Source organism: Python bivittatus, unplaced genomic scaffold, assembly GCF_059951505.1.
Source record: "Python bivittatus isolate LINGU-HERP-01145 unplaced genomic scaffold, Pbiv_v1 ctg000610_np1212, whole genome shotgun sequence".
NCBI lineage: Eukaryota > Metazoa > Chordata > Lepidosauria > Squamata > Pythonidae > Python > Python bivittatus.
This window is the reverse complement of record NW_028277088.1, coordinates 42,531,109-42,548,688: the sequence shown is the minus strand read 5'-3', so window position 1 is coordinate 42,548,688 and position 17,580 is coordinate 42,531,109. Positions and strand designations below refer to the sequence as shown.

Here is a 17,580-nt window from a genome sequence, read left to right as displayed (position 1 = left end):
TATCTTCCTCAAGATACTTTTGCTTTCAAAATATCAGCATAACAAAAACATGATGATGCAACCCTGAGTCATTCCACAGTAGTCCAAGAAGCTCCATCATCTTCCAGTAAAATTAAACTGACAGTTTATACTGTCCTTTGTGACTCTACTTTTGTTGATGTTGTTGCTAATATGGGTTTTTCTCAAGCCATGTTTGGGCTTTCTGGACTAGTGCTACAGTTTGTAGTTTGATGCAATCTTCCAGACTACTAGCCAGCAAATGAGGAAGGGTGTTGTGGATTTTTCTTGGCAGTCATAGATGCACAGACAATGAGAGCAGCAAAATGTTCCACTTTGGATTACATCAGTTCAGTTTTTTGTTCATTGACTCTTTCTCTGTATGGTTAATGTGGGAGGTTGCACAATGGGGTGATTAGTGAATGTTGTTGGAGTTTCAAGGAGTTGCAGCTCATGGTGCTAGTGTACTATGCTCACTGTTCAAGTATTGGGTAAAACAAAATTGGAGGTGGGGCTATTTAATTCAATTTTAGGAATTAAATTAAATTAAAAAATATATGGATTCAAATCAAAACTTTGTAAAGTGAATAATTAACAGAACCATGGGCTGCACTGTATTTGGGAAGCAAACCCTATTTTGTGCATTGTGAAATAAATATTAGCCTAATGGTGCTTTTAATTTTTGTGGAGTTTTAAAATCAGCGCCTTGAATGCAGGAAAAGGAGCTCCTAAAACGCAGCCACAGCCTGCATTTCCCTCCTTGTCTAAAAATGTTTTATTTAGAATAAATAAATATACAGTTTTAAAACCACTTCCTCGTATGCAGGAAAAAAGAAATTTTTAAACCACAGCAGCCCCACAGTGATTAACTTAACCCTTACCCCAACTCTAATCCTATATCGATTCAAATAAGGGTTAGGGTGGGGCTGCTGTGGTTTGTGGAAGTCTGCAGACAATTATTTATTTCAGTAATGCACAAAATAGGGTTTGCTTCCCAAATACAGTACAGCCTCCAGTTCTGTTAATTATTCACTTTACTTAGTTTTGATCTGAATCCACCGACAGATATTGCAAATACCAAATTGAGAGAAGCTTCATTGTTTTCTTTTACTTACTTACTTAATTTTTATTTCAATAATTATAAATTGTTCCAATCCCAAAGGAATGAATGGCATACAATAAAAAGAGAAACAAAAAACAGAATGATATAGAAATAAAAGTTCAATACAGAAGCTAAGATAGATGCCTTCAATCCGTAAATCAATCAGCCGGGGTCAAAGATCCACTAGAAGAAAACTGACAGGGCTCATTTTCAGCACGTTTGCAAAGGGTGGGCTGCATGTATTTCTGAGGAAAGCGGGAGCACCATGGAGAAAGTCTGTCATCTTGTTCACACCCCTTAGGGCATTAACAGGTGTTTTCAAAAGAACCAGACCAGACAAGCAGATTCAGTCTTCACAAGCACTAATATGCTTCTAGGGTAATAACAGCATCTTGAATTGGGTCTAGAAGCCTACTGGTAATCAATGCAGTGAGTTTATTATAGGTGTTATTCTCCACTGGCAGTCTTTCCATCAGTAATCTTGCCACCGCATTTCGATTTGCTGCTTTTAAATTATCTCCAAATGTAGCCCCCCGCCCCCCCAAATAGTGTGTTGCAGTAGTCTAATATAGTATGGATATTTAGATACCCCTTTTTTTAAAAAAAGAAAAGAGCCAATAACATGGATTAATATTTTTATGATTTAATGTTCAATCTGGAGATTCTTTAAAAATATTGCAAAATACGGATAAAGGTTCCGAATCTTCCTTCCAGAAATTACTATATCACAAACTCAGTTGAAAGACTGAATCAGCTATTTGGGATGACTCAGATAATGAAATAAAGTGGAAAGACTCCACGTTAGTCATTCAGCTATCTTCTCTTTCATGGTAAAAGATTATATGAATGGTACAGTTCATGTATCTTGTTATCTGCAGTATATAGAGAATAGATCGGATTCTCATCAAAAACAGTGAATAAGTCAACCAGTTATCTATTACATCGAACATGAGGCATATAATTTGGGCCTTCCATTGATACAACCACAAACTCTTAGTGGCTATGTTTACTATTGTGAAGCACATTTTAAACCTGAAAAGAATATGCATTTCCCCCCATAAATATGAATTTTCCCCATAAATATATTCCTGATGTTCTCCACACAGCAGCAGCTTTGGAGACACTGTAATGAGTTAAGCTTTTTGTGAAGAGCTGAACATATTACTAACACAACTTTTGTTAGGTGGCTTTTTAAAATGAGTTTTACTATACCACCAGTTTTCCTAAAATATAGTCAACCTATTGATGCCAAAATTGTCTGAGAGGTATCTTAAACTGTGTATTCTTTCGCTGTGTCTTCCCCTTGCAAGAAGCCTCTATGTGTGCATGCAAAACTCAAGCCCATTAAAGCATAATTCAGCATCTGAATATTGTACAAGACTTTTTGTACAATATTCAGGGCAACCTTTTGGCAACATTTTTCTCAGAGTGCTATCTCAGTTGTTTCAAGTTTCTCCACCTCTCTACAGATTCTTATCACTTTCTTTCAGACCTCCATGGAAGTCATTCATTCAGGTTCTCAACTGATCATACTTCTCCTGCCCTCTCACCTATTCAGTGTTTTGAAACATCTACCTGATTGCAAAGCTCTGGTTTACAATCCTTGTACTCAAGCACTAATTCCTTTCTTCTTCCACCCACCAAGCTCCTGAAGGCTTTTGTTCACTATCATTTTGTCACTTGGTTAATTTCCCAAAGACTGGGAACAGACCAACAGATGAATAGTATGAGTATTGCAGCAAACCACTGGCAAGTTATTCTATGAAGGGGGACAGAAGAACAGCAAGAACAACCAATCACTGATTGATTTAGTCAACAAATAGACTGGCATACACCATCCATTGGAACAGCCTTCTCTAACTTAGTGACCTACTCCATATAAGTTAGACAAGAACATAATTTAGTCAAAATCAATATGTGTAAAGGGCATCATCCAGTTGGAGAGAGCTATATTAGAGAATAACTATTAGTGAACTTAATGCAACTTATTTCTGAGTAAACACACAATTTAATGTAATATAACTATCTCCTTGCAATTTGATGATCCCCATGAGTACTTCCCCATGAGGTTTAATTTTGAGAAAACTGCATGTGTTGGTACTACATGACTTAAAATAGGAAGAAGCTGCAAAAGTGCTTTAGGCAATTTTCCAGAAAAAACAAGATTCAATAACTAGTAGTAGATGTCTGTCTAGACAGATAATTTTGGCAATTCACCAAATAGCAATTGCCATCTATCTTTTACTATAGTAAGATCCCTTAAGTGATCAAAGTAGTTAAAGTTTCATATGTTTTCATTTGTTCCGTTTCAAGAACAATTTTCTCATATCCATGCATCTGCTTGTGGCTCATTTTGGGTTTGCACCTATTAACCCATCTAGAAGCAGAGTGGAAAAGAGCTTCAAAAATGCAGAGTTTAAGTATGCTAATTCGGCACATCTATTATTTGTCAGGTATATACAGTTTGCTTGTGTTCCCTTAGCGCCTGCAAATCTAAATTCAGATTGAAGAACTAACACATCTAACACAAATTAAGAAAACCCAGCCACTGTTGCTCAAAATATCACATAACTTTGTACTATGCATTGTTCTAATTTAGCACTGCATTGCAAGTATCAACAGTAAAAGACCACAGTCTTCTATTGCTTCAGCATTAACATTCCAGAACAGGATTGGACGATCAACAAAAAGCACAATTGCCAAGGACATTACAAATAATAAACTGGGGACATTAAGCATTTTGTAAAAAAACACCCAGGAAAGAATGTGATGTCAGGACTTTATTACTGGTGACCTTATACCCAAAAGACATATGTGAACTGGAACAGATTCTGCATACCAATATTATAGCACTGAATATAAAGCAAGTTCCCACTTAAAAAGATTAAATTGGCAATATGTATTTATTGGGCTTAAGGCCTTCTCTCTCCAAAATTCCTCAAGCTACCTAAATTTCATGATCTTCCCATTTCTTCAGCAAGAAATCTAAAATTGAAGATATGGATTCACAGACAGAAATCTTCTGTTCTAAACATCCTTTGGTCTGTCTTGCTAGCACAATCATGTTGCTCTTTCCCAAACTTTCTTCAGTTCTTTTAGAAAACTCTTCCATTGTTTTAGCACCAATTGGTTTGCTTTTACAGATTTCCAAAGAAATAATGTAGAAGGTTAGCAAGAATTACCATAAAATACTTCTTGACAACATTCAACATAGGCTATTTCTTTAGTCTAATTGCAGATCTGAACACTTCATTAATTTCCAAATATCTGAAAATGAAAGGAAAAGAATTTAATGGTGAAAAATGTATCCTCTTAAATTGTCAGAAAAGAATAATCAGCCATTCCCAACAAGACATCCTCAAGATATGCTAAATTATAGCTCCCATAAATCCCTGACAACATGATGAATACCAATGCTAATTTGAATAATTAATTGGCTAGAGGCCACTGGATTAAGCAGAGATATGAAACTCAAAGCCCCAGGGCTGCATATGCCCCTCATCCCAAGTCTTAGAACCATTCCTGAATGACCTCCAGGAGTTGTTACCAAGATATAATGTTTAATCTGAGGAAAATTAAATTAAGAGTTGTCATATGAATCATGTAATGTTCATTAAAGTTGAACATACATTGATATTTAATACTTCATTTGCATTTAGCTTTTGTTCTACCACAACGTACTGTTTTAGTAATATGTTTGATTGTTTGCTAGATTTATATCCTGCTTTTCCTCCAGGCACATCATACAGCATCTAGATCACTGTCTCCTCCCATTTTTCCCTACAACAACCTTGTGAGCTTGCTTGGGTTTTGAGAGAGTGGCTAGCCCAAAGTTGCTCTGTGACTGAGGATGGACTTGAATCTGAGTCTCCCAGGTCCTAGTCTAACATCTTAGACTACACTGCCCTGTCTATCCCATTCCATTTGGGAAAATCCCTCTCCTTGGCATGCTGTTTAAAAGCCAAAGATGGTTCTTGGCTGGGAAAGGGTGTTCACCCACCCTTGGTTGGGGTAAAGGAGTAGGCACTGCTTATATGTCACCTATAGTGATCAGAGTTAGAGGTAATTATGCAAAACTATGTTGGACAGAAATACCTCAATAAGCAATCTGCAAAGCTTATAGCAGTCAAATAAAAGTGGAACAAACTATTCTTTTTAGAGCTTACTAGCCTTTCCCCTGCCTCCCAGTAGCCCATATTATAGCTCTTCTTCATCTTCCTTTAATCCCATTGATGACAACAACATGCAGAGTGTGCATCTTTTGGAAACAGCATCAACTTTATGGCTTGAAGGGCACAGATATACGGGCTCACAGGTCTGTGAACAGTGATCCATCTAGTTCAGTAACAAGCAACTTGATGTTGATCATACCTTTTGAGCCATGCTGGTCACATCCAGGAGGTACCAGGTTATTGAATCAAGTTAACTACAAGCTTGATTGGGACTGCTCAATCAGTTGCCTTCTCTCTGTATGGCTCATCAGCGCACAAATGGCTGCACCACCAGCAACCTTATGAGCACTGCACAAATGAACCAGTTGGGAGGAAGGAAAGAGAACCGAGTACCAAAACCCATCCTACCATAACCCAAATTTGAGACATGGAAATTAGCACGAAGGTTTTGCTATATCTGCACTGAACTCCATGTAGTGGTCAAATTATAACTTGTAGTTTATACTTCTTTCATACGTTGATCAACATGGCTCAGCTGGGAGTATAATAAAGTAATTTGAGGCTAAACGTTTACTCCTTTCACCATAGTCTGAATCTTCACTACCCAAATATCTTTATGTATTATTAACTGTATAATTATATGAAACAACCCAACCAATATTTAGCATTAGATGTTCTTTACACACAGATGGTACACTGAGAGAAATCAGCAGCAAGGGAACACTATCCATGCAATGGCGGGGAAAGAAGCAATGAAGAGACAAAATAATTCCATTTTCTTTTAAAATTTTACCTTTACAACATTTATATATTAATTTGTGCATTTACATAGCTGGCCAACTCAGCCTATGTGGCTCTGGGCAGTGTACAAAAGGTGTTACATTATACTTACAATAGACTCCTGCACATTGCGGACCATCTTTTCAGGCAACAAAGAATCACTTTGCAGGTATTCTGGAAAAGCAGATCCGTTCTCATCGACAATAGGTGGAGGCCTACTGTGTGTAAAATAAAGAAGTAGAATCTGGGGTTAACGCGTCTGCAAAGGTTTTAATGCAATACGTAAAAGCGCTACAGAATTTTTAAAAACGGAGTCATTTGGTTAATAAACAAATATTTTTTCAAGTGTTATTATTAAAAAAAGTCTGCATCAACCATCTGATCAGGACAAAAAGTTTTAAAAGTTTGGTGAAAGAAGAAATAGTAGCTGAATTCTCAAGAGGGTGTTTTTTTTTCCCTTCCTAGCATTTTCCCCAGGTGCAGGGTCCGCTTTTTTTCAGATCAACCGAATGTTGATCCATTGGTTGACTGACCAGCTTGTCACCTGAGCCTGACATCTTGGGCTGAGAGAGAGAGTGATTGGCCCAAAGTCACCCAGCTGGCTTTCATGCACTCAACGGTCTCCCAGTTTCTAGCCTGGAGCCTTAACCATTAGACCAAACCGGCTCTCGCTGAATTCTCAAGAGTGGATTGTACTTAATTCTGTGGCTAAGCCAACAATATCTGATTAGGAACTTAAACTTGGAGAATATGCAGCAATTGTAAAACTAACAGCATATATTCACAACAGAAGTTTAATCAAATGAAAGCAATAATGGTTTCCATATACACAACACGTGCAGCAAGACAAACACTTACTGTATGGTTTTTAAGGGGATCTAAATGTCTATAAACACTGTAAATTGTATAAGGGGGAAGTTAGAAATTAAATACTAATCTACTTTTTCCAAGCAGATCCTTTTTAGTTTCTTTTTTCCCTTTTTTAACATTTGTAAAGAACAATAAATAACAATACAGTGGAAACTTGAATATTAAGTATTAAGCTCAAAGATCAAAACCTTTCTCATATTATAAAATAATTCAATGCATTTTGCAATGTTTATCAATGTCATACTTAGCATTACTTGCAAGTTTAAGCAGCCTGATGTTCATTAACATTTTAGAAATAATATTTAACTTTGATTTAAACTTTTTTTCTCATCTTAAGGATTTATCTAAATTGTCGCAGTGTTAATAATTTCTAGTTTCTATTATATAAACACCAATGTACTTAGCTATTAACTGTATTTATAATGTATTTTTCAGAGTTTATAATGCAATCAAACAACTGGGGGGGGGGGAATGTGACCAGAGTGGGTTTGAATGCCCTGTTTTTAATTTTACTCTGATCTCTCCAGCTGTTTGCAGCTGTTTCTTCCTACACTTCAATTAAAGCCCAAAGGAAGACAGCATGAGAGAACTTTTACTTTGTTTTGAAGTCAGGAATTGTTGGCAGTGAAGAAGGCCCAGAGTGATGTAGAGAAGAGTAGAAGAAGTAAGAGTTCTACCTTTCAACTGTAAGAAAAGCTCAACAATACCAGCAAAAGACTTTCTAAAGAACGTCTAAAGCATCCTGAGAATAAGATAAAAACCAGAACCTTAACAAAAGAAAATATTGGGGGAGCTGGAAGACACATTTTAATTTCTAGGCCACCATATGTTCTTTGCTGAATAAAACCAAGATATAAGGTTTTATATACCTTGGTTGAATAAAACCAAGATATAAGGTTTTACAGCAAAATCAACCACAATGACTAATGTGGTTCTGGCTGTTTCTGTATTGGATTGCTAGCTGCCTTGCTTCAGTGAGCTCTTATATTTTTGCTTGCAGCCTGATGGATGGTTGTGCAACAAGTGAAGTTCATGTTCAGCCTGGAGGCAAATCCAGAGGATAAGTGAACATTTGCTACTATCCTAAAAAGTTCTCTCCCAAGCTTTCAAGAGCACAGGAGCCATGACGTAGGATGCCATCCCATTCAGGATACAATGGCCATGCCATTCACCTATCTTTTATTTCAGAGCCCATTGTATTTCTGTTTCTGTCCAATAAAAGCCTTAATTTAGTGCAGTTATTATTTCACATTCAACTGGAATAAAATACTGGAAGAATGAGAGACTAATTCTTACTCACATCAGCTGATTCCTAAGGAGGCCCAAGGAACTGGGTGCAAGATTTTTGCCTTGGGACCAATTGAGTTCTACCAAGATTACTGGGGCAAGGCCCTGAGAACTAAAGGTGACTTCTTGTGAATTTGAGGCAGGTATCCACAATGCCACTCAACTGATCACTGAGGTAAGTGTCTGTGATATGGTCTGACTAATGCAGCTCTTTAGGTCAAAATACAAACAAGAAGAAATATTTTCACTTCTCCCATCCCTGTCCACCATTTCTTTCTTTAACTTTGTCCATGCTACCAGAGGGTGATGCAAGTCCAAACTGAAAAAGTATGCCTGGAAACAAACTCACATGGATCCATGGTGCTGTGAAACATACCTAGGCTTTTGACTATTGAATTCTGCACATGTTTTCTGGAGTTCTGGGGGTGGATAGCTGCGTATTTCACCTATTAAGATAAATGGTATCATTATGGCAAGTGAGTGCTATTTACTTTCACATATGAGAAAATTGTAATCTCCATCCCTGTGCCAGAATAAGGTTTTACTGTTTTAGAGACCTCTGTGTTTTCAGTTCCCATCTTGATATAAAGTGTAACCTGTACTGGTTTATTCACCCCGCTACAATGTACTTCAAAAACGCAGTGGTTCTCCAAAATTCAGACATAATCCCTAACTCCACCCTTAGCCTTTGTTCCCTGAGGTTGTTTAAATACAGATGATTTGGATATTTTTTTTACTTGCAAAGTATGAATTCTTCTATTAACCAATCTAGCTCATCATAAAGATATGCTACCTAATTAAATAGCATTCGAAATGAAATCAGTCAGTTGATGAGGATTCTTTTTTCTTTTGCCTTATAAAATGCTGATGGAACTATGACATGCAGAAGACACTATCATTTTTGTATCAGGTACATTTATTGCAAGTTAACTGAAGTTTGGCACTGTCAACCATATAACTAAAGAACTGTGCACCAAGTATGGCTGAACCCAGGATTTCAAAGCAGAGAAGGGTTGTTTATTTTCTCTGGGTTGGAATAGATGCTCACAAACATATTCCATTCTGTTTCTGGGTCTCCACATTTGTTTCTCCAGATCCTTGGGATCTACTGAAGAGTGGCACTGCAACAACCATTGCAAAACACAGGGTGGAGTGTGGGAACATTGAATTTCATAATAATGAAATGAATTATTTCATAATTTCATGATTTGCCTTCCAATCAAGACTAATACTTACAATCACGCCAGAACTGGTTCTTAAAGTTTCAACATATTCTGGGATGGAGAGATCACAGGGTAGTTTTTTTCCTACCTAATGCTGATCGATTGTTGCCAGTTTCCTATCTTAAGTGAATATGGTAACTTTTCTTACTTGCATTAGCTCAGAAAATATTACCTGGCAGAGAAGGATTGACTATTGAAAGTTACTAAAGGTTGCAGGTTGGAAAGATAAGCTTTTATGGCTTTTTAAAAAAAGTTTTATTAATTATTATAGGTTTATGTATTTTATTGTTGTGTTCTCTGACCCAAAGGCCATAATAAAGGGGTTTTTTTTATAACCAGCTTTTTTTTCTTGTCTTCCTGGAGGTGTTTTATCTACCTGCAGAAAACCTGGACTAAATGTGAATTGCTGTATCTCCAGGTTTAAAAACATTTACAGTTTGCTGTAACTACTTTTCCTTACTTTTCTGGCAGATATACAAAAGTGTGAGGTAGTAATGACCTGGTTCCTCTCATGTCAGTTGATCTGAACACAAGGTTATTGGTTTAGCATCTCCAGCCTGCAACTCAGTCCAGCTAATCCATATCCATGCTTTGTCCCTGGGTCTTTTAATTTGCATTCACCTTCATATCAATCCTTCTAGTTCTGAATCCCCAATATTTTAGCTGATTTGGCTAACATGCTTTCAAAAGGCTTGATACAAACATTATTTTGCATGTCTATTAAGCAGTTGAAATAGATTTTGAATGAACCATCATTTCATTTGCTAAAAGATTTAAGTGTCTCCCAGAACAGAAAGCTCATTCCTGTACTCCGTAGGCAATAGATACAAAAGCATCATTCTCTGTCAAGCATATTTTCTGGGTTCTCGGCAAAGCAGTCATCTATCATGCAACTTACTCTTGAGCAGATGGATCAATGGCTTCAGAAATTTCACTGCATATTCAAGTTCAGCTTTGTGAATTCTGCCAAGCTGTACCATGTGATGTTCCAAGGGCACGCTTGCCAGTTCCACAAGTTCTATGTAATTATACTCAGCCCCTACTGAGAGCACAAACAGAGCATAGCCTTCACATTTGGCTCTCAGGGCAGCGTCACTCAACACTTTCTTATCCCACTGACTTGTTTCTCCAACAGATATGACAAAAATAGCCTTGTTTTTTCTCTGGTTGGGTCCTTCTGAAAAGATATGATCGATGGTCCACTCTATGGCATGACCAAGTGCAGGTTCTCCATTTAGCTTCTGAACGGATTCCTCAATGTGCCTCTTCATTTGTTTTTTACTTTCATACGTCACAAAGTCGAACTCAAGTTTTACTGGACCCTCCGGTCTTTGGAATTGGAAATTTGATGGAGCATGGCTCACAACAGCTACCCGATCACCTATCACAGAGGTCCTTGGATCTGTAGAAATTTCAAAGCTATCCAGTGCTGTACTTAGGAAATGTTTCAGTTCTTCAAATGCAGTAGTGCTTATTTTCCTGGAATTTTCCAAAATGAAAACAGCATCCATATATGGCTTAGATTCTAAGCTTGAAGGTCTGAAGCAAGATTCTTCTGGACTGCATTTGTCTACAAATAATACAAACATATTTTAATAATAGAATATTATTGATTATTGAGATCTGATTACTGTGCAATTTTCATGTGTCCTTACCATAGCATATTACGCACACCTGAAGTTTTTCTAAGGCTGAAAGATAATCACTGCTCTGATGGATGTTGATAACTTGAAACAATCTTGTGCTGTCCATCTAAAATAATAGAAAATAAAAATTTAGCTTGGCAAACAGATGGTAAGATGTCTGATTGTATCTGCATCATTGCTAAATCCAATGACAGTTTGCAGGACAATGTTTGCCAAGAATTGATGCTTGACAGCTGGGATTTTGTAAAAATATATTCTCTTGGTTGCATAGTAGAAGTCTATAAACAAGAACCCAATTAAGTGTAATAAAATTGAACTGGACCAACCCCTATTATCAGTTGATCTCAGTCTCCAAGCTGAATCAGTTTTGAAGTCTCCAAGTTTTGAATCAGTTTTGATTGAAGAAAATTATTTAAATTTTTTCAGATTGGCCCCTTGAGTTTCATAACAAAATTTTATTTAAAACAGGGGTTTACAACTGTTTTGGAGAGATGATGACTATTGAAACAGTATGCTGAAGGGACACTCCAAAAAGTGGGCAAAGCCAGATTTAAGAATTTGGTGTGAGCAAGGCTAAAAACAGACAAACAAACAAAGCAAGTAAATTTGAATTTATTAAAAGTTAAACTTAATTTAGACTGAACTAATATGAGTAATATAATTATTCCCCATGAATCCCTTATACTGACTAGTATAATTTAGTGGCATTCTGGGCAGATGCTCCCAAGGTTTGGGGGGAGAAGTAGGCAGCCCTGGAGCCTCATCTTATGCACTTCTGATTTAGAAGCAAGAATGTTCTATGCCTTGTTTCAAAATACAGAAAAACCACTGCTGTCCACTGCCAATGAAATGTACAATACCAAGGGATGGTTTTCCATATTTATCTACACCAGCTTCTGGATATAGATATGGTACATTGCCCCTTGTTACTGTGCCATGATGTCCTAGTAAGACAAGTAAACTCACATCCCATTTTTGGATTTCAAGAGCACAACCCTTTGTGTAGAATCCTATTCTGTGAAGATGTGGGTGGTGAGTTGGCCAGGCAAGATGATATTAAGCTAGTTAGTCCTGTTCTCAGGACCTTCCACAGGAGAAGATTATGTCAATTTTAGTTCAACACTGCCTCTCTATGTCCAACTGACATCATTAGGTTTATGTACAGTTTGGGAAGCAGGGCCAATTAATTATTCTGAATCCACCATCTTGCAAAGACAGTTTTGCACTAGGTCTCCTGGAGCTGTGGGGTAGACACGCCCACCCTGTTCTGCTGCTTGACTCCAGAGATCCCCCATCCCTCCTGCAGCCAAAGCATTGTGGTGATTTGCCAATGTCTCCTCTTCCTCCCCATCTGCTACAAAGGATGGCTTTGTCCTTCCCCATACAGTATCTGGTTGCTGTTTCATGCCTTTTTTTCTCAAAGTGAAAAGGAAATTCAGCAAAAACATAATCAGGACAAAGCCAGGATGACAGCTAGTGGCTGGGTTTTGCACCCCAACTAAACTCATTGGCTATCTGGAAGGAGTCCTGACTAGCTCAATAGGAGGACAGATATCCATTCAACAGCACAAATCTGCAGGACAGAATAAGAGGGCCATACCAGTGAAAATGCCCTTATTTATAGCAATCAAATCTGTAATACTTAAAACAATTATCAGACTCAACATGGTATATGCTAAATTCCTTGAGACAGTTCTTCCGATAACCAAAAAGGAAAAAAGGCAACAGCTTCTCACCTCAAAAGCTTGGACAACATCAGGGATGTTTTTAAAAGAAATGACTGCTGGCTGAATATTTAAGGCACTGAACTCTAGGACCGCTGTGCCAATTGAGTCAGGATCGTCAGACTCTCCATTGCTGAAGAAGACAGCAACTTTCCTCACATTAGCACCTTGGAGAGTTCGCTTGAAGAGATGCCTGGCAACAAACTTCATGGAGCCACCGATGTCCCGTCTGTTGGTGGTTCTCTGGAAAGAAAGTCTACTGAGCTCCTGCAGCAACTTGTTCTTGCTCTGGAAATCTGTAAAGCGGATCAGGTAGTTGGTGTTGGAGCTGTAGGACACAACAGCCACTCTGGCTCCCACAGGACAATTGCTCTCTCTGATGTTGGTTTGGTTCACAATATCAATGACAGTCTTTCTCATTTCTTCAAATATCTCAGAGTTGGTATCTTGAGATACATCCAAGGCAAATACTAATTCTGTAGGATATGCTGGACATTTTGGTGTTTCTAGAAAGCAAATGAGATCATGTCTATTAAAATAATCGCATCTTGCCTAAGAACAGCAATCGACAACATTGGATGGCAATATTTTGGGCTGGAGTGGTTATACTGGCCCATTCAGGACTCTTTTGGGGTTACAGAAGTGGACAGGATAACAAAACATGAAACAACCAGAATTGTGACATATATGCATGCTACAGTGGTGCAAAGCATTCAAAAGGGGAGTGAGCAGAGCACCTCTCCCCTCATAATAAAGGAGCTGCATCCTTTGGAAGACATGTGTTCTGAAGCAGCTGCATCCTTTATCTGCATCTAACTCTCCAATGATCTTGCTTCCAGTCCATGTTCCCCCTCTGCTATTAACAGTGGGGCAACAGCTGTATGTTCCCAGTGTCCAATAGATGGCAGATCAGCAGACCGGTACAGAAAAGGAGATGAAGCTGCACAGGCCAGATCAGTCAGTACTAATACTGATATACTGTAGAATACTGCCTGTGGTAACTGCTCTTGTCATAGAACAAGAGGAGAATTAACTATTGGAACAATACTCACCCGTCCAGCAGGCTAAATAGAAGAAAGAAAGAAAGAAAGAAAGAAAGAAAGAAAGAAAGAAAGAAAGAAAGAAAGAAAGAAAGAAAGAAAGAAAGAAAGAAAGACATTATTTCAAGCAATATGATCTTAAAGAGAAGAGATACTCTTATTAATGATATAGATATCTTATAATTGTATCCGCCAGGAATGCTGTTTATGATTCGGCAGTGTAAATTTAGATAATAATGCTAGCCTCTAGACAAAGCTTCTGACAATGTATAACAATTACAGAACTGAAAAATCTTATGCAGGATAATTGTTTGCCAATTATTTCCAATATCAATAATGATTTTATTATACAGGTAGTCCTCATTTAGTGACTGCCTCATTTAGCAACCGTTCGCAGTTCTGACAATGATGAAAAAGTAACTTTATGACCAGTCTTCGCATTTACGACCTTTGCAGGTCTGTAAAGCAAAGGAAAGCTGAAGTAAAATCATAAGCACAGTCTCAGTTTCACTTAGTGACCACTTTGCTTAATGTCCAAGTTGCCAGTCCCAATTGTGGTCACTAAACAAGGACTGCCTGTACAGTCATAGACCCATTATAAAATACAGATGTGGACCCTCCCAGAAAAGTTGAGTTCCCGCTCAGTTTTTCAGATCTTTTAAAAATGTATTTTGAGTCAATGTGGTATAGCAGTTAAGGTGTTCCACTAGGAGCAGGGAGACCCAGGTTCTAATCCCCCCTCACCCATGAAAGCTCCCTGGCTGACTGGACCAGTTGCTCTCTCTCTCTCAGTCCAATCTACCTCACAGGGTTGTTGTGGGGAAAAACAAGAGGAAGCCGCGCTATATTTTCAAACAAAATGCAGGATATAAGTGTAACAAATACACAAATAAAATAATAACTTTGTATATTCCATTTTTACTCCTGCTGGCTGTTCTAAGAACTTTTTAAGATTTGGTCTCTGGGTTTGTTTTATTTCTCTACATTCCCCATTCCCTCTTCTGTTTTTTAGTGTTTCTTTCACTTATGTCTTTCTAAAAATTGCTCTGCAATGCATGCTAGGAGCCTTTTCAGTTAAAGAATATGGAAAAAATACCTATCAAATGCCTATACAGGATAAAATGTCCCATGCCAATATCATAGAGGGCAAAATGGATTTTTGTTAGAAAAAGGGCTTATCCCAACTGTCACAAAACAACTGATGGAATTTTTAGTTGCCTATTCACCTGCCAATTAATTAAATGGAATTATATTTTAATTATACATAAACTCAATACAGATGCTTTTCTAAGTTACTGAAGTATAAAAACAACATGTACTTGAAAAATCAAAACATTTTACATAAAAAAATATTTTTAAATTGTTCAAGTTCTGTACAGAAATATAGCAAAATCAGGGTACAGCCCGGTGGCATTCACAGGGTGGAGGGTGTAAAAGGCCAACTGGTCATCCTGACAGTGTGATCAAAGCCCTAACCCTTTTGTACATGTGTTTGAACTTGCACGCTGGTTCAACATCACACTGGGTTTGATCACACTGCTGCGACCACCAGCTTGCTGGCAGCCCCCCATGTAAACAGCCATACTTTTCTTTTTATATAATCGACCAAAGAGAAAATGTGATTTCTATTCTAGTTTGATCCTGATGTATCTGTATTCCCAGAAGCTTTGAAAGACTAGTGGTACAATCTCCTCTCAGCTGAAGAATGCTAGGCAAGCAACACAGTTCCTAAACCTGCTCTGCCAAAGGAATGTAATCTAACGTAACCATTTAGTGGTGCATAAAAAATTATTCTGGCCTCCTGAGTTAAGTGGTTAGTGATGTAGCTTTGGTTTCTCCAACCATGCTCGTTCTATTATTTTGTTGTTGTGCTGTTATAATTCCATAAGAATCAAACAACATGATCTGAGTCTTGGCCAAATATGTCAACATTTTTAATGGGAAGCAGTACACATATATTTTAAATAAATAAATGAAATTCAATTAATTAGAGCTAACAGCCTCACTGTTCCCATTATAGATAAATATTTAAATTAAATCTTTTCTTATCTAGCATATTCTCTCTTCTTCCCAGTTGTGCTCCTGGTTGAAATTTCTGTCCTTTTAACATCAGAAATCAAGTGGAGGCACTTACGGCTATGTTTCTGCATGTATTCAATAAGTTCACAAGGCTGAAAAAAAAATTAAAAATGCTATTAGATAAAATGATTTATTTCCTGAATGTGTATTAATGGTTGAATGCAATCTTCCAAAGTTGGCACCTTCTATGTGCGCTGGGACAGCAACATCCAGCCACCATGGACTTTCTGGCTAGGAATGATAAGAATCACCATTTTGAAAGTGCTAGACTGGGAAACCTGGTTTCAACAGAATGGGGGTGATCAAATTTTAGGTTTTCAAACTTAAATGCTCAATGAGTAATCCCAAATCAGCTTTACTATAGCCCTATTTGGATATTGGACATGCTCACCATTTGAGCATTCCCAGTAAGCACCCACAATATAATTCAAATTATATAGCTTCTGAAGACATCCATGTGATCAACATATATGTCTGCACACGTGTTAGCTTTCACACCAGAAAATGTCCTGATGGAACATTCTTGCTCTCATGGAAGCCAATGTGCATCTGAGTGTAGAAATAAATGTATGACGGGAAAATATCATAAAGAATACATTCTAGAATAAATAAATAAATAGGTATTTATTAAATACATTAACATATTATATTTTATATGTGAATGTGTGTGTGTATAATAAAGAATACATACTGAATAGAAGGGCTGGCCCTTTGCTCCTTTTGGACCCTAGAAGAATAAGGTTGGAATTAGAGCTTTGCAAACTGAACTGTAACCTCCTCTCCTAGTTTAAGATTTTTATATCATAGAGCTAGAAGTTTCTGTGTTGACATAATGACAGTATATACCTTGGTTATCTGGGTTAGAGGCTGTATCTTCTGATCTCTTACACAAGGTAAACAACTAAGAGTACCTAGCAAATTTCATACTCTCTGCTTTACAAACTCTGTCGATCCCTCCCCTTCTTTCTTCAACATTTCCCGGGGTAGGCAACTCATGGCTTGCTGTCTGCATGCAACCCCACTCCCATTTCAGTGGCCTCCTGCGCTTCCAAATACCATGTTGTCCAAATCAATTGATTTTCAGTGGGGTGATTTTTCATCCTCTTCATAAAAATCAAGACGAGCTTCCAATAAACTTGATGCACCTAATCTTCCTCCAAGCCCTTTAAATTATCCTCCCCCAATCTGCCTGGATACAATACTAACCGTGGTTAATTTTAATGAGTGTCACAGCTATTTAAAAACATTTAGTTGATTTTAAAATATCCCCCAATGAAAAGGTATATAATTATGGCCTAACCATAATTAGTACTCTTAACCTTACTACAGACAAAATACTGTGTTATATTTAATGCTAAAAATTGTAGCAGATGTATGAATCAAAAGGAGGCCCACAATGAATGAAAGATAGGATTGTTGGCATCTAAAATAGTCTCAGTCACTTCATTATAGTTTAAAAGTCAGGAAACCTCTATGGCTAAAGTCAACACATTACACTAAGCAATTTTTATTTTAACTATAGATTTTTAACCAATCATAGCAATCAGGTTTATACATACTTCTATACATAAACTGTGGATTATAGCCCACAATAACTAAGTATTTATATTGCATTAAGTCCAAGCAACCCCCACATCACCCCTGACCCCATTGTGGCTTA

General features: G+C 37.5%; 1 protein-coding gene across 3 annotated transcripts in view; it reads right to left on the bottom strand.

Moving 5' to 3' along the window:
- Positions 1-3,866: 3,866 nt before the first annotated feature.
- The window catches only part of LOC103065903 (collagen alpha-6(VI) chain), a 67,721-nt gene continuing 54,007 nt past the window's right edge, over positions 3,867-17,580 (bottom strand). For all 3 annotated transcript variants that reach the window (XM_088150887.1, XM_088150888.1, XM_088150889.1), the window contains 9 exons: positions 16,612-16,647; positions 15,976-16,012; positions 13,854-13,865; positions 12,814-13,307; positions 11,087-11,183; positions 10,330-11,001; positions 8,585-8,654; positions 6,164-6,269; positions 3,867-4,366 (listed from right to left, as the gene is read on the bottom strand). In XM_088150887.1, the coding sequence (XP_088007013.1) occupies positions 4,352-4,366; positions 6,164-6,269; positions 8,585-8,654; positions 10,330-11,001; positions 11,087-11,183; positions 12,814-13,307; positions 13,854-13,865; positions 15,976-16,012; positions 16,612-16,647 (1,539 nt within the window). In that variant the 3' untranslated portion in view covers positions 3,867-4,351. The remainder of the gene's footprint in view (positions 4,367-6,163; positions 6,270-8,584; positions 8,655-10,329; positions 11,002-11,086; positions 11,184-12,813; positions 13,308-13,853; positions 13,866-15,975; positions 16,013-16,611; positions 16,648-17,580) is intronic.